Here is a 24,220-nt window from a genome sequence, read left to right on the forward strand (position 1 = left end):
CTTTAAATAAAAGACATTTCCTCCTGTTGTCCATTATCTTAAATGTGTTCTTTGGTTACTGAATGTTTTGCCACCAGAAATAGTTTCTACATTATTTGATCACTGCTACCAAGACTCTTCTTAACCTTCCGTGTGCCAAGAACAATTCTAGCTTCTCCAGTCTCTCCATGTAACTGGGACAACTCTAGTAAATCACCTCCATGCTCTCCATCTCCGAAAGTGACGTGCCCCCAATTGGATGTGATACTTAAGCAGGAACTTAACTTAGATTTTATAAAGATTTAGCATAACTTCATTGCTTTGTACTCTCTTCCTCTAATAACAAAGGCAAAAATTCCATATGCTACAAAAACAGCCTTCTCAACTTGCCCCAAGATATGTGTAATTATATCAGATCTCTCTTTTTCAGCATCTCTTTAAAATTGCACAGACTGCCTCACTTCATCTTCCTGCCTTCATATTTTTCAGCATTAAATTTTCTCAACTGCATATAATTTAAAGAGAAAATTTAAAAGAACAATGTTAGCTGGGGCAAGGATAGAAAAGCAACCTGGGATTAGGCAAAGACAATCCAAAACTGTACTGGTGTTATGGGTCAGACACCTGCACCAGAATGTCTATGATTAGTTGGAATTATCAGAGTCTTGGGTGAAGATTAGAAATTTAGTTAAACTGAAGAAAATGTTCACATTTTGTATTACGCTGTAACCTACAAGAATTCCTCCAAGGGATTGCAATCGAATACATTGCCATGTCTGTACACAAAGTATGGATTTTCTGGAACAGGACTAGAATGGTACTACTCCACACAGCAGCAGCATTGTAGGAGAGAAAAATCTGCCATTTACTTATTCCCCAGTTAACTACTGAGTGGAAGAGGTATTGACCTGGATCTCACCCTCCCTCCATTCAAATTGGTGTGTGGTATGCCAGCCTCAGGGACTCTGGAGTCAAGAGAGAAACATCAGCCAGGGTTACTATTCTCAATCACTATCCAGCGATCCCTGCTGAAAAGTGAGTCAGGTGAGGACAGGTTTAGGTTTGGCTGTGATAGTTGCATGAGAGAATAGCCGGTGCAGGCTGACTGGCCAGGCTTAGATTTGGGCAAGGTGATGAGGAGCTGCTGATGCCTGGGGAGCTAAACATTCAATTAACAAAACACATTGTCATTTTTCTTCACGCAACGAGGAACAAAGTGTCATTTTTCTTCACGCACCGAAGGACAAAGTGCAGTAAATCTTTCTTAAGGATTATTAAAGCTGTTTCTGAACTCACATGGAGTCGGGACAACCATTCTCAGTCATGTCCTGTCGGGGAGACCCATGATTAGTGTTTCATTCAGCTCGTCAATCCCAATTGATATTGAGGCAGACAGGCAGCTCAAAGTATTGTGAAATTTCCAACAATTCCATGTCACAAACAAATCTACAGACTCCCAATCAAAAACACATAATTTTGAAAATAAACTGGAATAAAGACAGGAAATGTTGGAAACATAGAGATCAATCACTGAAAAGTGATCCTTCCAAAGGTTTACACCCAAACTAATTTGTCTTTCCTCATCCAGATGTTGATCATCTGGCAGCATATTTCCAGCAGTTGCTGGTTTTACAACAGGATTCTCAGTGGTACACAGCTAACAAGGCAAGATATTTCTCACTCTGCTACTCGCTTTCTCGACCCTGGTTCATAAAAATCTGGAAACATCAGCTTTGCTGATCAAAGGATTGCAAATACAGATTCTGGCAAGTGTGACAGAGAGGAATGAATAGCAAAGAAATTCAGAAGAGATAAGCATTAACCACAAAAGTTCAGGGTTGTTCATGGTGTGGTGATATCATACAAGGTTACTCATGTATATATTGTAAGGGTCCTTCCTTACAATGCCTTAGAGACTGTGTGTGCAGCACGGTAGCACAAGTGGATAGCACTGCGGCTTCACAGCGCCAGGGTCCCAGGTTCGATTCCCCGCTGGGTCACTGTCTGTGCGGAGTCTGCACATTCTCCCAGTGTGTGCGTGGGTTTCCTCCGGGTGCTCCTGTTTCCTCACACAGTCCAAAGACGTGCAGGTTAGGTGGATTGGCCATGACAAATTGCTCTTAGTGACCAAAAAGGTTTGGAAGGGTTACAGGGATAGGGTGGAAGTGAGGGCTTAAGTGGGTCGGTGCAGACTCGATGGGCCGAATGGCCTCCTTCTGCACTGTATGTTCGGTGTTCCTGTTGATTCCCTTATTTCCCCTTTCCTTATGTTTGCTGTTATCATTTTGATCCATGGATGTTTAATGGACACATGTCTTAAACTCAAGTACAGGAAGTGAGGAACTCAAACGTTACACAATACTTGACTGTACGAGCTTTTGGACAGCAGAACTGAACTGACTTTTTAGCACCCGAGAGATCAGTGGGAGATTGGTTGGCTGGTGACCAATGAATTGGCCAAAAGGCCGTATTCTGCTGTTTGACAGGCGGTGATTGGATCCTAGCCATGTGGAGACTTTCAGAGAATCAAGGAAAGGACAGTCGGGTCCTAGACGCTCAGCGGGAGGGAACTGCTCCCTCTTGCTTTCTCCAGAATAGCTGCATAGCTGTACAGAGAATCTGGATGAATCTACAGTGAAAACTATTACAGACTGAAAGCAGAAACATCAAACTGAAAGCCTTGATTGACAGAAGGTGTGCTAGAAGTCAGCCATCTAAAATAGGCTTTTATACTTTTCACTAATTTTTACACCCCTTTTTCCCCCTCGGTTTGTTTGTTGTGCGTATATATCTTAGAGGGTGGGGAAGAGTTGCGGGTGGAAGGTGGGGGAAGAGGTGAGGAGCTGGGAATTAGATAGTTAACCAGTTGTATTTGCTGCATATTTAATTATAGTTATCATTTTTAACAAAATTAATTATGTTTAAATTTACAAACCTGGTGACTGTAGTTATTGGGCAGCCAAGGCCCAAAGACTTTGGGTGCTTTTCTAAGAATTGTGTGTTAACTTCAATTGTGTTGTGACTCCGGGTCAAGTGGGTCTGGAATTGACCATGCACTAGTCCGGGGGTCGTAACAATATTAGCAGCAGGTTTTTGGCGTTCAAAAGGCATCTCGACAAATACATGGATAGGATGGATATAGAGGGATACGGCACTAGGAAGTGCTGAGGGTTTTGGCCAAGGGTGGTAACATGACCGGTACAGGCTTGCAAGGCTGAAGGGCCTGTTCCTGTGTTATATTGTTCTTTGTTCATGGGATCTGGGCAACGTTGGCTTGGCCAGCCTGGTAGCATGGTAGTTAGCCTTTGGGCAGCACGGTAGCATGGTGGTTCGCACAATTGCTTCATAGCTCCAGGGTCCCAGGTTCGATTCCCAGCTTGGGTCACTGTCTGTGCGGAATCTGCACGTTCTCCCAGTGTGTGTGGGTTTCCTCCGGGTGCTCCGGTTTCCTCCCACAGTCCAAAGACGTGCAGGTTAGGTGGATTAGGCATGCTAAATTGCCCTTAAGTGTCCAAAATTGCCCTTAGTGTTGGGTGGGGTTAGTGGGTTATTGGGATAGGGTGGAGGTGTGGGCTTGGGTAGGGTGCTCTTTCAAAGAGCCAGTGCAGACTCGATGGGCCGAATGGCCTCCTTCAGCACTGTAAATTCTATAATTCTCATCTCCCTTCAGAAGGTGGTGGTGAACTACCTCCTTTAACCATTGCAGTCCATGTGTTGTAGCACCCACAGTGCTGCAAGGAAGGGAGTTCCAGGTTTTTGGCCCAGTGACAGTGAAGGAATGACGATATATTTCAAAGTCAGGGTGGTGTAACTTAGAGGGGAACTTCCAGGTGGTGCCCTTGTCCTTCTAGATGGTAATGGTTGTGGGTTTGGAAGATGCTGTAGATAGAGCCTTGGACAGTTGTTGCTGTGCATCTGGTAGTTTGTACACAGCTGTCACTGTACGTCAGTGGCGGAGGGAGTGACTGAATGTTTATGGTGGTGGCTAGGGTGCCAAGTCAAACAGCATGCTTTGCCCTGGAATATGTTGGAGCTGCACTCATCTTGGCAAGTGGAGAACATTCCATCACACTTGTGCCTGGTCAATAGCAGACAGACTTTGAGGAGTCAGGTGTTTGGTAACATGCTGCAGAATTTCCAGTGTCTGACAGACTCTTATAGTTACAGTATATAAACATTAGTCCAGTATCGTATCTGTTAAATGGTGACCTCCATGGTGTTGATAGTGAAGGATTGAGCAATGATAATGCCATTGAATGTCAAGGGGTGGTGGTTAGATTCTCTCCTGTAGGAGATGGTTAGTGTCTGGCACAAATATTACTTGCCACTTGGCACAAATATTACTTGCCACTTATCAGCCCAAGACAGAATGTTGTCCAGGTCTGGCTGCAATGGACACAACTGCTTCAGTATCTGAAATGGTTCTGAACATTGTGAACATTCCCCACTTCTGACTTTCTAGATCTGTGATGAATGTAGGAACTTTTTATATATTGTATATTTTGTTGTAGTAATGTTGTTAAAACCCTGGTTTAAAATACATACAGACAGCATAGCTGTGATTAACGAGTCGTTAGGTGAGGTAATCATTGATTTTAACCATTTACTTGTTCACAAAGAGATGGCTAACGGAATATTGTTTATGTTTCTGGAGGTTCCCTCGGTTGTAGATAATGAGGGATGCAGGTCATGGGGTATCTTAGTAGGATTCAGATGATATAATTAAAGGGAGGAGCCAGCTCTGCCCATGGTTTTGCAGGTTGGTTATAGGATTAGAGTCTGACAAGGCAGAAGGGTTTTCAGGTTGTTCCCAAAAGGGTCTCCCTCAAAGTTCTACTCAGAGAACAGCAAGTAACCCTGATTACTAACTAGTTATGTAGATTTTGAACTGTATTGGGTTGCTTGGTTGGAATATATAAAGCAGCAGGTGTAGATAGTGAGTTAAAGCTTTTCCTTTGAAGAATGGTTTAACTTAATTGTAAAGTTATTTCTTTGATGTTAATGTGGTTAAATCTGGTGTTTAAATTAAAGTTTGTTTCAACATAAAAGATACCTATTTGGTCAGAGTCATCACTGCATCCTTTCCTCGGCTTTACAAATAGAAAAATTATTTGGGGTTTCTCATCTGGTATCCTAACAAATTGGGGTCTGGTCCAGGATCCTAACTGACCGAAAGTCGCTGACAATCGACAATTGATGAAGCAGCTAAAGATGGTTAAGCAGAGGACACTTGCTGCAGCCATCTCTCGAGACTGAGATGATAACCGTTAAAAACCAAAACCACCTCAGTTTGTGCTAGGTCCACGAAGTCCATGGACTTGAATTTTGCAGTGCTCTTTGATGCCACACACTGAAATGATGCATCGATTTCAAGGGTAATGACACTCGGATCACCTCTAGAATTCACTTCTCTTGTAATGCGGTCAGAAGCCAAGTTGTTAAACTAAACATCTGAAAACAGGTTATTGCTGACCAAGTGCTCTTCGCACGAGCACCGTCATCGACCTCTCCCATCACTTTGCTGACGATCGGGGTAGACTAACGGCTACAGTTGACAGGATGAGATTTGTTGTGCTTTATTTGCCGGACATCTGGGTAATTTCTCACATTGGATTGGATTTGGTTATTGTCACGTGTACCGAGGTACAGTGAAAAGTATTTTTCTGCGAGCAGCTCAACAGATCATTAAGTACATGGCAGATAGTTGCCAGTATTGTAGTTGTAATGAACTCTTGCCTAGGGGTTTGGCTAGTTCAGGAGTATAAGGCTTCAGTACTACTTCCTGGGATGTTGTCAGTACCCATGGCCATTGTTGCATCAAGAATTGACTGAAGGCAATGGATACGATGTACAGTGCATCAAATTGAATGAAGTCTGGTATCTGCGATGCTGGGCACCTCATTAGGAGGCAGAGATGGATCATCTTCTTGTACGTCTGACTGAAGATGGTTGCAAATGCTTCAATCTGGTCTTTCGCATTGATGTGCTGGGCTCCCCCATTACTTGGTATGTTTGTTGTTTAGTTCGTTTTTTTATTGTCCACCATCATTGATATGGCAGGACTGGAGAGCTTTGATTTGATCTGTTCATTGTAGGATCAGTTTGCTGTCTAAGGCATGCTTCCACTGTTTGTCACGCATGTAGCCCACTGTGGTAGCTTCACCAGGTTTGTACCTCATTCTTAGATATGCCTGGTGCTGCTTCTGGTCTGCTCTCCTGCACTCTTCCTTGAACCAAAGTTTGCTCACCTGGTTTGATGGTAGAGTGAGGGGTAAAGTGGGCCATGAGATTACAGATTGTGATTGAATATACACTACATACATTTGAGCTTAAGAATATATGGCAATATCTTCAAACGTAGGATATTAAACTGGAAACAAACACCCATTCCACCATGCTAGTCTGAGCTAGTCGAGAGCTATTTTTAGAATGCCCAATACAGGAACTACTAGCTCATCCGCCTGCCTCCACATATCCCAACTCTTGGGGAGAGGTGGTCCATGGCACATTGACATCAAGTATAGGAACAAGGAGAAATAGGTATAAAGAGTGCAAAAGGGGCTCAAAGGCATTGCCATTGCTCCCTGATGAATGACCATCTCACCGTAGTTATTTATCAGTTAATCTCTAGCTGCAATGGTGCAAAATGGTTCAAAACTAACTTACCGCCAAACAGTCCCACATCCTGCAGGCTCTCCACGCTCAGCTTTTCAGACACCCACCTCTAGACCACGCAATTCCAACAAGTAGAAGAAACAAAAGGTGAGAAATCACAATTAGTATAAAACACTTCTGCTACCTTTACAAGGCTTCAAAACAATGCAGGAAATTCCAAGCAAGATCAGAAGCCGATAAGCAACTTCCAGATTCTAATTCACTGTTCTCTCCAGTCTGCACTATGTAGCTTCAGATTTTATTGCAAAGTAGCAGTTTCAAATCTCCTCCTCCAAATTTCTCCCCTGGTTCCTCTTCTTATGGAGACTTGCAGGCATATGAGCCCATGGCACAATTTATCATCCAGTGCTTTACCCAATAGCCACTATGGATTTTGAACATCGTCCAAGGGCCAACTACACAAATGTTTGAGATACAAATGCTAACAATTAGACTCCATTGCATCCTAGAGCAACAGGCTATTCCATACTTCTTCCATCGGGCAGGAGATACAGAAGTCTGAGAACACGCACGAACAGACTCAAAAACAGCTTCTTCCCCACTGTTACCAGACTCCTAAATGACCCTCTTATGGACTGATTTCATTAACACTACACCCTGTATGCTTCATCTCATGCCGGTGCTTATATAGTTACATTGTATACCTTGTGTTGCCCTATTATGTATTTTCTTTTCTTCCCATGTACTTAATGATCTGTTGAGCTGCTCGCAGAAAAATACTTTTCACTGTACCTCGGTACATGTGACAATAAACAAATCGAATCCAATCGAATCCAATCCAGGCTGTTCAGGAGAGATACCTTTGAGGTATCAGAGGTTGTCTGGCTTATCTTCTGCTCCATATATCTGTGTATTACCATGAATACTCTTGGAATTGGAGACCAATGTTTTAGCCAAAAAGTTAAGAGGTCGACTTTTATATGGGTAATGTTTGAGGGGCTTAGTTTCAACTGATACACACCAATGACCAATGATGGCTCCGCAAAAGAATCCACAGGGTACTTGGGGAGGGGGTTTCTCCACTTCCCAGGGCAATAGTGGGTGAAGATCAAGGATACATGACTGGAGTGGATTGGATTGGATTTGTTTATTGTCACGTGTACCGAGGTACAGTGAAAAGTATTTTTCTGCGAGCAGCTCAACAGATCATTAAGTACATGGGAAGAAAAGGGAAGAAAAGAAAATACATAAGAGGGCAACACAAGGTATACAATGTAACTACATAAGCACTGGCATCGGATGAAGCATACAGGGGTGTAGTGTAAATGATGTCAGTCCATAAGAGGGTCATTTAGGAGTCTGGTAACAGTGGGGAAGAAGCTGTTTTTGAGCCCGTTCGTGCGTGTTCTCAGACTTCTGTATCTCCTGCCCGATGGAAGAAGTTGGAAGAGTGAGTAAGCCGGGTGGGAGGGATCTTTGATTATACTGCCCACTTTCCCCAGGCAGCGGGAGGTGTAGATGGAGTCAATGGATGGGAGGCAGGTTTGTGTGATGGACTGGGCGGTGTTCACGACTCTCTGAAGTTTCTTGCGTTCCTGGGCCGAGCAGTTGCCATACCAGGCTGTGATGCAGCCCGATAGGATGCTTTCTATGGTGCATCTGTAAAAGTTGGTAAGAGTCAATGTGGACATGCCGAATTTCCTTTGTTTCCTGAGGAAGTATAGGCGCTGTTGTGCTTTCTTTATTTAAAGTTTGCTCTGGAAGTTGATCCCTGTATCCAAGTGCGCTGTTTATTAGTCTGCCCCAATCTGTTAGTTTCTCTCCCCAACATTTCCTCCCATGTACTTAATGATCTGTTGAGCTGCTCGCAGAAAAACACTTTTCACTGTACCTAGATACACATCCAATCCAATCCAATCCAAATAATTAAAATCAATCTACATTCTAAATAGAACGGTGTCACAGTGTTGCCTCATAGCACCAGAGACCCGGGTTCGATTCCTGCCTTGGGTGACAGCCTGTATGGAGTTTGCACATTCACCCCATATCTGCATGGGTTTCTTCCGGGCTCTCCGGGTTCCTCCAAAAATGTGCAAGTTAGGTGGATTGGCCATGCAAATTGCACATTAGTGTCCAGGCATTTGCAGGTTACGTTGGGTTATTAGGTTGCATGGATAGGGTGGGGGCATGGTTAGGGTATTCTTTCAGAGGGCCGGTCCAGACCTCGATGGGCCAAATGACCTTCTTCTGCATTGTAGGGATTCTAATGATTCCATGATAAAAGCAAAATACCGCGGATGCTAGAAATCTGAAATAAAAATGAATTCCAGAAAATACTCAGGTCTGTTAGCATCTGTGGGGAGAGAAACAGAGTTAATGTCTTTAGTCAAATAGGATTCTATCTGAAGATAGAAATGTGGTGAGTTTTATGCATTGCAAGGAGGGGAAGGCAAAGCAAAATAGAAAGTCTGGAATACGGTAGAGGGCAGGAGAGATTAAATGACAAAGATGGCATGGACCAAAGGGCATAGGGGGTGGTAATGGTTGTAGTAAATAAAGAAAGCATTTGTCCAGAGTGAGTCTGAATGATAGAACAATGAATAGTTCTGTCTGACCTACATTCTTCCTGCCTTCACTGACAAGTAGGAGCTGGATGGAATATAGCAAGTTACCTTTGGAATGAATTGGTGTTTTTGATTTGATTGTAGAGATTATATTTTGGATCTGAAATTTTTAGCTTCTGATCCCTTAAATTGTAGGATCGACTTTTTCCACAAGGTTTGTAAAAATGCATGGGTTTTTAGACCAGAAAACATGGGGTGAACTTTTACACGAGTATCTACGGTATCTCGAAGAAATGTTTCAGCAAGGGAATCAGCAGCTGAGATAACAGCAACCAGGAGTGATTCAAGTACAACTTAAGCGGCTTGTGCATTAAACATGGTTAGAAGGGTCCATTAACTCTTCATAAAACCACTCTACTGATCTGAGGACATGAAATCTTGTTTCAGTATCATTGAAGTAAATAACTCCAATATTTCATGTAAGTAGGCTGAAAGGATTCTGAAACAAATAAATCAGTAAGTCTTATCTGTGCCATATATTATCGATGCAGGCAACTAAGGGTTGTAACTGGAGCACATTTTTCAACAGTTATTTGCAGAGCCGGAGAAAGATACGAAAACCAAATCCTTGCCCACAGTATACATTGATCAATTATGTTGCATTGGGATAAAATTTGCTCTGTACAGCAACATGTTTACTCGGGTGTCAGTGAACCAGCGAAGGAAGGAGGCGGACTAACAATTCCTGTAGGAGTAGTGGCTTTGACCCTAATGTAGGTCTCAAATAATGTACACTGGGCATCAGACCCAGTTCTATCAGTTCATCAGTTCTATTTGGATTTGACCCAAAGTGTTTCTTTCTTCCGGCTGTCAGCTCCTGACGAGTAAACACAAGCCAAAAGGACAAAAAAATGTCCCTATTCAGCACAATCTGGGCTCCAGCTACAAAACAACTGGTGTGAAACAGAGAAAATTGCTGCAATGGTGTAGGAGGGAGACGGTGTCATCTTAGGCAGTCCCCGAGAGTCAAGGATGATCTGCTTCCACGGTAAAAATGGAGTTCTCAGCTGAGTGAGGAGTCTCATGCATGACCTAGAGTCTCTGTCATGGGTTGGGGGAGGCGACACTTGGCTTTAACTTGTTCTCGGTGATGAAACTCAATGTGTGCATCCCCTTCCCAGATTCTCGCCCCCCCCCCCCCCCCCCCCCCCCCAACTTTGGGCAGTCTTGGGTAAAGGAATCCAGATGTCAGTGGGAATGATGTTGTACTTTTTCATGGAAGATTTTGAGAGTGTCTCTGAAACGTTTCCTCTGCCCTCAGAGGGTTTGTTTGCCACGTCGAAGCTACGAGTAGAGCGCTTGATTCGGGGATCTTGTGTCAGGTGTGTAGAAGATGTGGTCCACCCAGGGGAGCTGATTGGGTGTGATCAATGCTTCAAATGTTGGCCTGAGCGAGAACACTGATGTTGGTGTGCCTATCCTACCAATAGATAGGCAGGATCTTGCAGAGGCAGTGCTGGTGGTACTTCTCCAGGGTTTTGAGGTACTTGCTGTACATAGTCCACATCTGAGGCGTACAGTAGGGCTGATATCATTACTGCTCTGTAGACCATGAGCTTGGCGCCTGGTCAGAGGTCCTGGTCTTCAAACACGCTCTTCCTCAGGGGACTGAAGGCTGTGCTGGCACACTGAAAGCAGTGTTGAATCTCACAGCAGTGTTGAATCTCATCACTGTGTGCCTTGCTGACAGTAGGCTCCCAAGATAATGGAAAGAAGTCCAAGTCCTTGCTGTGGATTTTGAGACCAGGGAAGAGTGCTGTGCGGCGGAAGCAGTTTAGTCGAAGACCTTTGTCTTCTGGATGTTTAGTGCAAGGCCCATGCACTTGTATGCCCCAATGAAGGTGTTCTCGATGGCTTGGAATTCGGCCTCAAGTGTTTGCAAATGTAAGCATCATCTGTATACTCTAGTTCAATGACAGAGGGTGGGATGACCTTGAGTCTGCCCTGCTAGCAGAGGCTCAAGAGGTTCCTGTTTGTTCTGTAGTTTGGCTCCATTCCAGCGGGGATCTTGCTGAGGGGTGAAATGGAGCATTGCAGCAAGGAGATCGAAAAGAGCACTGGTGCGATGACACAGCCTTGCTTGACCCCAATCTGAAGGTCAATTGGGTCTGTGGTTAATCTGTTGTTCAGGATGACTCATAGCTTTAAATTGAGGGGAGATAGATATAGGACAGATGTCAGAGGTTCTTTACTCAGAGAGTAGTAAGGGCGTGTAATGCCCTGCCTGCAACAGTAGTGGACTCGCCAACACGAAGGGCATTCAAATGGTCATTGGATAGACATATGGACGATAAGGGAATAGTGTAGATGGGCTTTAGAGTGGTTTCACAGGTCGGCGCAACATCGAGGGCCGAAGGGCCTGTAACATTGTATGTTCTATGATTGCTTGTATATCATTGTGGAGCAGGCAACGGCTGCTGACAAACTTTTAGGTGCAGCCAAAATGGAGGAGGACGCTCCATCATCCCTTAGATCAAAGAAGGTCATGTCCGAGGGTTGGTTCACTGCATTTCTCTTGCAGTAGCCGCACAGTGAAGATCATGTCCATTGTGCCGCTTAATGGGCAGAATCCGCAATGTGACTCTGGAAGAAGATCTGCAGTCACAGGGAGAAGGACTCTTGCAATTACCTTATCTGTGGTCGACTGCATGGGAAATTCCTCTGCAGTTGGATTTGTCACCTTTGCTGAAGATGGTCACAATTACAGTATTTGAGATCGCCTGGCATGTCCCCCTCCTTCCAGATAAGGGAAATGAGATGATGTATCCATGTTAATAGTGCTTTTCCATCCACAGGGATTCCATCGGTTCTTAATGTTTTGTGATTCAGTTGTTGAATGGCCTCTTCCTTTTCTACCTGGTTGGGATTGGGTTGTGCCGAGATGGTGGCGGGTAGCATGCTGTGGAATGGAGCAGAGGATACTCGCTTTTAAGACAGTCTCTGTTAAGGAGGTCTTCAAAGTGCTCCTTTCAGCGGTTACTGGCCACCTCTGTTCTTGATGAGCACCGCTGCATTCTTCAATAGCAGTGGTGTGGGGCCTTGGGTGCTTGGGCAGTTGGTGGTCTTGACTGCGCTGAAGAAAGTTTGTGCATTATTGTTGCCGGCTAACTGCTGGATCACCCGCTCTTTCACCATCCACCATCTGTTGTTTAGGTCATGCGTTTTTGCTTGACCTCAGCCATCTGCTTTCTTGCTAGAGTTTGGTTGTTGCTTGAGGTTCACGGTAGCACAAGTGGTTAGCACTATGGCTTCACAGCACCAGGGTCAAAGGTTCGATTCCCAGCTTGGGTCACTGTCTGTGCTGAGTCTGCACGTTCTCCCAGTGTCTGCATTTCCTCCGGGTGCTCCAGTTTCCACCCGCAAGTCCCGAAAGACGTACTATTAGGTAATTTGGGTATTCTGAATTCTCCCTCAGTGTACCCAAATAGGTGCCGGAATGTGGCGACTAGGGGCTTTTCAAAGTAACTTCATTGCAGTCTACTTATGACAATAAAGATTATTTAAAAAGTTTCAGAAAAGCCTTGTGCTTGCTGCTTATCAACCCCATGTCATTCTTATTGAACCAGTCTTGGCATTTCCTGGTTGAATGACCAAGCATCTCTTGATACAGTGGGCATTGCATCTCTGGGTCACCAGGAGTTATCAGATTGGCAGTTTGGCGCTGGCTGAATAGGGCTCTCTGATCGGGATCTTTTCCTCAGCGTTGATTTTCCTGCTGCATTCTGTCCCATGTTGTTGCTGAGTTAGGGCTACATTGATGTTGACCAGAGTGGATTAGCCAGTGGTCCGCACAGCAGTCATTGGCTCTCCTTACGGCACAGGTAATATGCACGTCCTAGATGTCCCTCGCTCAGACAATGATGTAGTCGAACAGGTGCTTGGAGCAAGGTTTTCCACGAGATGCAAGAGGGAGACTTCTAGTCCTGGGCTAAACAGCACAGGGATTTTTAACTTCTACGAAGCAGTGTTAACCCTAAGCTGTGGAATCTAGAAACAATAATTTATTTTGCATCATTTCATTTTAAAAGCTGCAACTGCACAGGATGTTGAGGTTTTGGAGAGGGTGCAGGGGAGGCTTACCAGGATGTTGCCTGGTCTGGAGGGTGTCAGCGATGTGGAGAGACTGAGTAGACTAGGACTGTTTTCATTAGAAAGATGGAGGTTGAGGGGTGACCTGATAGAGGTCTACAAGATTATGAGTGGCATGGATAGAGTGGATGGGCAGGCACTCTTTCCCAGGGTGTAGGGGTCAGTCACCAGGGGGCATAGGGTTATGGTCCGTGGGGTAAAGTTTAGAGGAGATGTGCGAGGCAGGTTTTTTATGCAGAGGGTGGAGAGTGCCTGGAACACATTACCAGGGGAGATTGTGGAAGCAGATACATTATCGGCGTTGAAAAGGCATCTTGACAAACACATGGATAGGATGTGTATAGAGGGATACAGCACAAGGAAATGTTGAGGGTTTTGGCAAAGGTTGGTATCTGACCGGTACGGGCTTGGGAGGGCCGAAGGGCCTGTTCCTGTGCTGTATTGTTCTTTGTACACAGCAAAAACAAAAACTCACTAAAAACTAAAGACAGTCAACATCTTTTCCCAAAGGTAGGGGAGTCTAAAACTAGAGGGCATAGGTTTAAGGTAAGAGGAGAGAGATACACAAGGGTCCAGAGGGGCAATTGTTTCACACAGAAGGTGGTGAGTGTCTGGAACATGCTGCCAGAGGCAGTAGTAGAGGCTACTACTTTTTGTCTGTCAAAAAGCATTTTGACAGTTATATGGGAAAGATGGGTACAGAGGGTTATGAGCCATATGCGGGCAATATGTTAGTGGTTAAAAACTGGGCGGCATGGACAAATTGGGCCGAAGGGCCTGTTTTCATTCTGTAAAACTATGACTCTGTGCTTCATACAAACTCACTTACAGACTCGATGTCAAAACTAACTCATCCTGCACTCAAATCTGTCAACTAGCTCACATTTTTCCATAAACCAATCAGTCCTTAATTATCTCAGAGCTCAAGCGAATAAAACAGCTAGTACTTCACAATTTACATCAATGCATATATAGAAATAAAATGGGGCTTACCAAAAATGACATGGAAAAGCTGGTGTGTCACCAAACAGGCACTGCCATGAAGAGATCTAGTATGAATAAGAGCACCAATATAAACATAATGACTTTACAGTGTATCTGCATCACATCTGGTGCATGAATAGCCTGGACAGTGAATCAAAGGTGATTAAATGAGGTGCCGGAACGTCTGGTTGCCGCCATGATCTGAGCATTCGCACGAAAGGTGGCTTTCTCTTGTCTAACTTGACCTTTTAAACCTGTCAAAAAGGGTACGACAAGGTTCCCCAGCTTCACCCCCATTTCATATCCAACCGACTGAGGTGCCGAAGAACCAGCAGCAGGGCCACAAGAACAGCAGAAAAAGGAAGACCCCAACCCCAGAACAAGGAGACATGTGGGTCGAACTAGACCGGAGTATGGCAGGTCCAGCAGGTCGCCAGCACCAGCCCACACATCGATGGAGTTTATCCCTGCAGAGCTCCAGAAACAGAGACTCAATAAAAGTGAACCTTATGTCGGCCAGGAGGTCTGTAATAGAGACCACGCCTGGAAAAATAGATAGAGCGGAGTGGGGACAGGAAACCCACGAGGGGATGTGCAGGGTGCCATAATATACAGCAGTATATCATGGTGCAGACACACATACTGATGGACACACAGCAAGACCAATCAACACACACAACACCAATCACCAGTTAGAGCACACTCACTATATAGACAGAGGGCATAGTTCCCGCTCATTCCGGATGCAGCTTCTCAGAAGGACAGAGCTTACAACTTACAGCACAGATCTTCACCATGTGCTGAGTGCATAGACTGGTTAGGACAGGCATAGGTCTTTAGTTTAATCTAACATCGTGTTAACCCACAGTGAAAGTATGTTCAACAGTTTCTAACTTAATAAAATACAAGTGGTACTTTAAATGTTGTACTATTTTAAATGTTGGTGGCCTGTAGGTGTTCCACAGATCCAGAGCACCCAACACATCACAGGGCATGGGGAAATCGGCCCCGACCAGATGAGCGGATCGCTTCGCCCAAAGGCAAAGTTGGTTGACGACCCAGAAAATGCTGAAGGGGAAAAGACGACCAGGAAAACAGGTCGCATCAACAGAACCGGTGGACTGTCAGCTACCGGTGGTGGCAGAGGGGAGGAAATCGACGGAATATGTCTCGAAGATCCTCGGCAAACTGGTTGGGGTGGAGGGCTTCGCCAAGCTCCCAGAGGTGGACCAGGCCCACGGGTCACTCCAGCGTTCTGTCAAAAGCCCAAGTCAGGGGAACCGCCACGGGCAATAATCGTAAAACAAAGTTTCATGATAAGGAGCGGGTTCTTAACTGGCCGAAGAGCACGCAGTCATGCACACACAATCCGCATATATCAGGACATTGGAGCCAACCTGGCGAACTGCCAGACCAAATCCGAACTATTTAAAAGTAAAGTGTGACCCGGTCACGTACAAGAACTTTGTTTTAACACGGCGGAGGAAGCGAATGTGTTAGCATGAAAGAATAGACTAGTGAAGAAACAATGAGGGACAATTACGAACTATATGAACTTGCATGATCTGAGGGGCTTGGGGGGGGGGGGGGGGAAAGAGATAGAGAAGGGGCAGCACCATACTTGGGAACGTGGGTGGGGGGGGGGGGGGGGGGGGGAAGAAAGAGAGAGAAAGAGAGAACAAGATGAGTTAGGCACTAAAAAAAAATCAGTTATTGGGGGGAATCCACCACACCAGCGAGCGGCTGGTCTACTGAAGGTGGGGTGGGGGGGGGGGGGAAAGAGGCTTAATAATATGGTTACAACAGATCGCACATGGAAACGGTCAGAAAGAGGAAGGCGACGGTGGCCATCTTGGAAGGCCCATGAACAAAGGGGAACTCCGACGTGCAGGGGACATCCACGAGGGAAGTATGGCTGACCTCACAGGAGAGGGAGGATCCCCAATCAGAATAATCACCCGGAAAGCAAGGGGACTTAGGATTAGTGAAAAGATGCAGAGTATTTGCCCATCTAAAAACCTTAAGGTCGATGCAGTTTTCCTTCCGGAGACACATTTGAGGGAGAAGGACGACTGAGTTTTGACTCGGGCTGGAGGCCATATTGTTTAACAGAAGGACAGCCTTTACAGCACCGAACACGGTGACGTACCCAGGTGGATGATCTGTAATGGTTAGCGGACCCTAGGAAGGGGCCCCGGTGGTACTTGCAAATAAAGATATGCCACAAACTGATGGAACGACAGTAGCAGAGACAGGTACAATTTTGTTTTTAAAAAATCATTTAGACAGTGATGGGTATAGAAGGATATGGGTCAAATGTGGGCAATTGGGACTAGCTTCGTAGTAATAACGGAGCGGCATGGACAAGGTAATATAATATAATAATAATCTTTGTCACAAGTAGGCTTACATTAACACTGCAATGAAGTTACTGTGAAAAGTCCCTAGTTGCCAAGGTTGGGCCTGTTTCCATCCTGTAAACCTCTACGACTATGACGCTGAGTTCATAAAAAAAATAATTTTGGAGATCTCCAACCTCGACTTCATTGGGAGCAGGGGGGGGGGGAAGGAGAGAGAGAGAGAGAGAGAGAGAGAGAGAGAGAGAGAGAGAGAGAGAGAGAGAGAGAGAGAGAGAGAGAGAGAGAGAGAGAGAGAGAGAAGAGAAGAGAGAGACTTCAACTATGTACAGGACCCAACGATAGACGTGTCCAGCCAGATCAGGGATGACAAAAGAACTAAACACCTTTGTGGAGCAGATTGCGGAGGGGGAGGGGAGGGGGGGGGGCAAATAGGTGGACCCTTGGAGGTTCAACCACAAAAAAGGAGAACCGTCGAAAAGGCAATCACAATGCTAACGTGAATTTTCAACGTGATAGCGATCTAGACAAGAATTTTTTTCAATAAAGTGTTCGTAAGGATACAATATTGTAATTACCCCGACTCAAAAATAAATGTTATATTTAGAAAAGTAAGGTCAGTAATAAAGGTGTTAGATTAGCCTAAGCCTATTGTTTTTATGAAGAGGTGAACGGAAGGTAGGCTATGACCGCATAGCCTAGGCTAATACTATATTACAAGTATTTATGAAAAAGTAAAAAAAAGGGTGAATGTGTGTTAAATTACAGGTGTTTATTATGAAAAAAGTGATCAAATAATGGTAAAACTGTGTTACATTACCTTAGCCTATGAGTTTTGGTGGCCTAGTCTTGCCTAACTTAGTCTAGCCTAGCGTAGGCTAGCTTGAACATAGCCGAGTTTAGCCTATTTAGCTTATTTATTATAAATCTTTAAAAATGGCGCTTTACTTTCCGAGAAGGGGTACCATGTGCAGCCCATTCACTTAACCTTATTGGAGAAGAGGCAGTGTCTACTGTACCTGAAGTTGTTGACTATTTTGGCATTTTGCTGGGGCTGTATGTTTTCTTTTCTGGATCTCCACAAAGATGGGAGATTGTAAACACACAGGGCAATCTACATTTTTCTCTAAAGAGCTTAAGTGTAACTAGATGCTCTGCACACTATGAAGCAGTCCGGGCAATTAAAAATGGATATATGGGTATTTTACAAACTTGCAAACATATTTTTGAAGACTCAGAAGAGAAGCCTGAATGTAAACGAGATGCAAAGAATTTATACCACAAGTTGGTAAAGCTGGAATATGCTATTTTAACAGTCGTTTGGGAAGAAGTGCTGGAGCGTTTCAACAAAACAAGTAAGAAACTCCAAACCCCTGGTTTTGATGTATTTGAAGGTTATCTTCTGCTATTATCTTTACTTTCATTTGTTAAAGAACTCAGAGAAAATTCAGCCGATAGGATTGCACACTATGAATCAGAAGCAAAAGGTTTGTGTGAAGATATCACCTCAAGTTATTCTGATGCTTCCAAACACATTGTTACAAGGAATTTTTCAGATGGAACAAGTAGTATTGCTTCTTTGAAAGGAGCTAACAAATTTAGGATAGAAGTTCTATATCAACTCTATGACTGCTTGATAATCCAGTTACGCAAGAGGATTGACCCATATGAGCAGATTGCGAAAAGGTTCAAGTTCCTCTCAGAATTGGTGAACAATTCGGAAATTGATGAGGACAGTATTAAACTTATAATATCGTATTACAAAGATGATATTGACCACAAATTAGTAAACGAGTGTTATCAGTTCAAAGAATAGTTGCACCTTAGGAAATCCCAGAACACAGAAGAAAACACGCCATTTAAAATGCAATGCGCAGAAGTTCTTCAGCTCATTTGTGAGCAACACCTAATTGAAATGTTCCCCAATATTACTACTGCGCTTAAGCTCTACTTGACAATGCCTATCATGAGCTGTGAAGCAGAAAGGAATTTTTCCAAAGCTATCCTTCATAAAGAACAAATTTTGGTCTACCATGACTGAAGAGCGCTTAAAATCTTTCTGCATATTGTCTCTAGAAAATGACATTGCAAGGAAGCTCTCATATGACAAAACTGTACGTGAATATATTGCTAGAAAAAAAAAAAAAAGAGTATTTTGTAAAATGTGCTTCATGTAGTATGTATTCTCACAGGTGTCAAAAATAAAAGATTATATTGACTGTGGTCTTTTCTATGTTTTATTTCATCATTCTATGATGCATCATGCATGTATATAACATTTCCCTAATTTTCATCCCCCCCTAACTCGAAAACTATAAGGCATAGGAAATTTTTATTCACACCAGTGACTTTGACATGAGACAATCCAGTACAGCAATTTTAATCAAAATCTGAGATGTAGTGGTTAAATTTAAAAAAGATTTGTGGTGATCTGTCGTGTAACAACCCCATTGAAGAAGATACAGTGGTTACCCAGACCTTGTTGCTGGTTGCGAAGGGGCCCCCATAACAGTTCAAGCTTCAGGGCCCTAAAAATGTGGGTCCGCCACTGGGGAAATGTTCAACGACTCGCTGTCAAGGGGAGTCCTGCCACCCATGTTGGCACAGGCCTCGATATCGCTGATCCCTAAAAACGACAAGGACACGATGAAGCGTGGGTCATACAGACCTATCTCACTCCTGAACACTGATGCCAAAATCCTGGTGAAAGCTCTGGCGAGGCAACTGGAGTGTTGCTTGCCATAAGTAATTGCTGAAGATCAGACGGGGTTTGTGAAGGGCAGACAGTTAAACGGCGAACATCAGGCGCCTGCTGAACATGACCATGACCCCATCCAGGGAGGAGAGACCAGAAGTGATCATCTCCCTGGACCCAGAGAAGGCCTTTGAAAGAAAATCGACTGGAGGTACCTCATGGAGTTTCTGGAACAATTTTGGTTTGGGCCAGGGTTCACCTCGTGGGTGAAACCATTGTACAGCACTCCTACGGCAAGCGTACAGACAAATGCCACCAGCTTTGAATATTTCCAGCTACACAGAGGCATGAGGCAGGGATGCCCATTGTCCCTCTTGTTGTTTGTCCTGGCAATCGAGACACTGGCTATTGGTGTCAGATCAGCGAAAGGATGGAGAGGCATCCAGAGGGTAGACGGGGAGCAGAGTCTCATTCCATGTAGATGACCTGCTCCTCTACGTCTCAAATCCCCGAACCAGCATGGGAAAGATAATGGAACTCCTAAGGGAGTCCGGAAGCTTCTTGGGTTACAAACTTAACCTGAGCAAGGGCAAAATCTGCCCAGTGAGCCCCCAGTGGGGGCAGAATGGGTACAGGTGGAGGAGACCTCCTGTATTGGAACGTTCCTCCGAGCACTGACCATGACCCACTCCCCGTCCCCAATGAAATACTCAAGGAGCCCAGTGCTGGTGGCCATGCGAAGGACCTGGAAGCAGCTCAGACACCATTTCAAACTTGGTGACATGTCTGTTGCAGTCCCCTTCTGCAAAAACCATGAATTCATCCTGGCAAATATAGACACCACCTTCAAAACATGGGGAAAGGATGAAGGTTAACTGACAGTAGGGGTCTGTACGTAGACAGTAGAGTAGCGACCCTGGGGAAACTAACAGAAGTTCCAGCTCCTGAAACGGAATGAGCTCCGATACCTACAACTGCGGGACTTCCTCCACAAGGAGACCGCAACATTTCCCCAGGTACACTCTACTGGACAGACTGCTAATGGCGGACGGATTAGGGATCGGTAAATGCACCGACATGTACAGGCGAATGTTAGACGAGATGAGGGCTCCGCTAGACGAGACACAAGAAAGATGGGATGAAGAACTGGACATGGAGGTAGGGGGAGGGGGGAGGACTCTGGATCGAAACACTGCATAGGATGAACTTCACCTCCTCATGCGCAGGGCTGAGCCTAACGCAGGCAAAGGTGATGCACAGGGCACACCTAACCAGAACACCCATGGGCAGATTCTTCCTGGAGGGTGACGATAATGTGAATGGTGTCAGGGAGGTCCTGTCAACTACGCCCACATGTTCTGCTCCTGTCGGGCACCAGACAACCTTTTTCGACACCATGGCCAGGGTTGCGAGGGTGAGGGTGGAGCCGTGCCCGTTAGTGGCGGTCTTCGGGACCAGCCGGAACTCGATGGAGAAAGAGGCAGATGTCCCAGCCTTTGCCTCTCCGATGGCTCGGGTGGACATAGCTGCACCACCCAAGTCCCCGGACTGGCTTTCCGACCTAGCGGAATTCCTCAAATTGGAAAAAATAATATTTACCATGGAGTTAGGGAGAAAGTTTCCATAAAACCATAAGACATCGGAGCAGAATTAGGCCACTCGGTCCATCGAGTCTGCTCTGCCATTCAATCATGGCTGATATTTTCTCATCCCCATTCCTCTGCCTTCTTCTCATAACCCCTGATTAATCAAGAACCTATCTATTGCTGTCTTAAAGACACTCAAATGATTTGGTCTCCACAGCCTTCTGCAGCAAAGACTTCCACAGATTCACCACCCTCTGGCTGAAGAAATTCCCCCTCATCTTGGATTTAAAGAATTGTCCCTTTTGTCCGGGATGGTGTCCTCTGGTTCTAGTTTCTCCTACAAGTGGAAATATCTTATCCACATGCACTCTACCCAGGCCTTGCAGTACCCTGCAAGTTTCAATAAGATCCCCCCATATCTTTCTAAACTCCAACGAGTACAGACCCAGGGTCCTCTGCCGTTCCTCACAAGACAAGCTCTTCATTCCAGGGATCATCCTCTGGGCCCTAACCATGGCCAGCATATCTTTCCTTAGGTACGGGGTCCAAAACAGCTCACAATACTCCAAATAGGATCTGACCAGAGCCTTATATAGCCTCAGAAGTACATCCTGCTCTTGTATTCTAGCCCTCTCGACATGAATGCTAACATTGCATTTGCTTTCCTAACTGCCGACTGAACCTGCACAATAACCTTGAGAATCGTGAACAAGGACTCCCAAGTCCATTTGTGCTTCTGATTTGCTAAACATTTCCCCAATTAGGAAATAGTCTCGGCCTCCATTCTCCTTCCAAAGTGCATAACCTCACACTTTTCCACATTGTATTCCATCTGCCACTTCTTTGCCCACCCTCCTAGCCTGTCCAAATCCTTCTGCAGTCCCCCTGCTTCCACAATACTACCTGCCCCTTTACAAATCTTTGTATCATCTGCAAACTTGGCAACAGTGCCTTCAGTTCCTTCTTCCAGATCATTAAGAATATTGTGAAAAGTTGTGGTCCCAGCACCGAAACCGGAGGCACACCACTAGTCACCGGCTGCCATCCTGAAAAAGACCCTTTTATCCCAGGTCTCTGCCTTCTGCCAGTCAGCCAATCCTCTATCCATGCCAGGATCTTACCCTTAACACAATGGGCTCTTAACTTATTTAACAGTCTCCTATGCAGCACCTTGTCAAAGGCCTTCTGGAAATCTAAATAAATCATGTCCAATGGTTCCCCTTTGTCTAACTTCCTTGTTACCCTCTCAAAGAACTCTAAACAGATTGGTCAGACATGATCTCCCTTTGACAAAGCCGTGCTGATTCAGTCCTATTTTATCATGACTTCCAAGTACTCGGCAATCTCATCTTTAATAATGGACTCTTACCAATGACCGAAGTCAGGCTAACCGGCCTATAATGTCCCGTCTTCTGCCTCCCTCCCTTCTTAAACAGCGGTGTTACATTAGCCACTTTCCAGTCCTCTGGGACCCTTCCTGCCTCCAGTGATTCCTGAAAGATCACCACCAATGCCTCCACAATCTCCTCAGCTATCTCTTTTAGAACCTTGGGGTGTAGTCCATCTGGTCCAGGTTATTTATCCACCTTCAGATCTTTCAGTTTCCCCAGAATCTTCTCCTTCGTGATGGCCACTGCATTCACCTCTGCCCTCGGATTCTCCTAGAGCTCTGGCACCCCACCGCTGTCTTCCACCATGAAGACTAATGTAAAGTAACTATTCAGTTCCTCTGACATTTCTTTGTTTCCTATTATTACTTCTCCAGTCACATTTTCCAGTGGTCCAATGTCTATTGTTCCCTCTCTCTTACCTTTCATATATTGAACAAAACTCTTCCCATCTTCTTTTATATTATTACATAGCTTGCACTCATATTTCAACTTCTCTCTCCTTATTGCTTTTTTAGTTGTCCTCTGCTCACTTTGAACGAAATTCCCAATCCTCCAGATTCCCACTAATCCTCGCCATTTTGTATGCTTTTCTTTTCCTCTTATGCTGTCCTTGACTCCCTTCGTCAGCAATGGATGCCTCGTCCTCCCCTTAGCATGTTTCCTCCTCCTCGGGATGAATTCCTGTTGTGCCTCCCGAATAACCCAAAAAAAACTCATGCCATTGCTGTTCCACTGTCTCCCCTGCTCGGCTCCATTCAAATCAACTCTGGCCAGCTCCTCCCTCAGGTGTTTGCAGTTACCCTTATTTAATTGTAATACCGTTACATCGGATTCCAGCTTCTCACTCTCAAACTGCAGGGTAAATTCTAACATATTGTGGTCGCTGCTCCCTCAGGGTTCCTTCCCTAACCAAGTCTGCCTCATTACACGTCACCAAATCCAGAATTGCCTGTTCCCTCGTGGACTCTGTCACAAGCTGCTCCAAAAACCATCTCTTAGACATTCCACAAATTCCTTTTCTTGGGATCCACTACCAACCTGATTTTCCCAGTCCACCTGCATATTAAAATCCCCCATGATTATTGTGATATTACCTTTTTTTATATGCTTTCTCTATCTCCAGATTTATTTTCTGCCCCACATCCTGACTACTGCTAGGGGGCCTGTACATAACTCCCATCAGTGTCTTTTTACATTTGCAATTCCTCAACTCTATCCACAGAGATCTCTGCCTTCTGATCCTATATCGCACCTTGCTATCGATTTAACTTCATTCTTACCAGCAATGCAATTCCGCCCCCTTTGCCCATCCTTTCGATAGGACACATATCCTTGTATATTTAGATCCCAGCCCTGATCCCCTTGCTGCCACGTCTGTGATGCCCACAACATCGTACTGGCCAATTTCAATGTGTGCAACAAGCTCATTTACCTTGTTCCACTACAATTCATCAGCCTGAGAACCTGTTTGTGACCAGCAGAAAACACAAAACAAATTGGTTCCCATCCTGCTCCTTGGTCAAATTGAATTAACATGTCATTGAAAGAGTTTGCCAGGTGTCCCACAGACCTTGTTACAGAGAACTCTGGTTAGCACACAGATAAACACGTTGCAAAATGACTTCTCTCATATGCCTGTTCTCTGCAATGACCCAAGAGGATGGTCGGCCTGTTCTCTGCAATGACCCATCAACGAATGCCCAACGCACCACTGGGAGTAAACATTTGGAATCAACATCAACACATTTCTTTTTTGAACAAATGAGGGGACCGGACAGATTCCGTAACAGCTTCATTCTACCCGGGACATGAAAATGAAACCCTTCCTATTTCTTCCATCACCCAAGTAATTCTCCTCATGCAGCTCTGGTTAGATACAGATTAAAGCTCCCTCTACTGG

General features: G+C 44.9%; 1 protein-coding gene across 4 annotated transcripts in view; it reads right to left on the minus strand.

The window, feature by feature from the left end:
* The window catches only part of LOC140398328 (STE20-related kinase adapter protein alpha-like), a 125,910-nt gene that overhangs the window by 88,166 nt on the left and 13,524 nt on the right, over nt 1–24,220 (minus strand). For all 4 annotated transcript variants that reach the window (XM_072486900.1, XM_072486898.1, XM_072486896.1 and 1 more), the window contains exons 2-3: nt 14,301–14,356; nt 6,646–6,703 (exon numbers count right to left, since the gene is read on the minus strand). In XM_072486900.1, the coding sequence (XP_072343001.1) occupies nt 6,646–6,703; nt 14,301–14,312 (70 nt within the window). In that variant the 5' untranslated portion in view covers nt 14,313–14,356. The remainder of the gene's footprint in view (nt 1–6,645; nt 6,704–14,300; nt 14,357–24,220) is intronic.

Source organism: Scyliorhinus torazame, chromosome 21 (genome assembly GCF_047496885.1).
Source record: "Scyliorhinus torazame isolate Kashiwa2021f chromosome 21, sScyTor2.1, whole genome shotgun sequence".
In the NCBI taxonomy this organism is placed as follows: domain Eukaryota; kingdom Metazoa; phylum Chordata; class Chondrichthyes; order Carcharhiniformes; family Scyliorhinidae; genus Scyliorhinus; species Scyliorhinus torazame.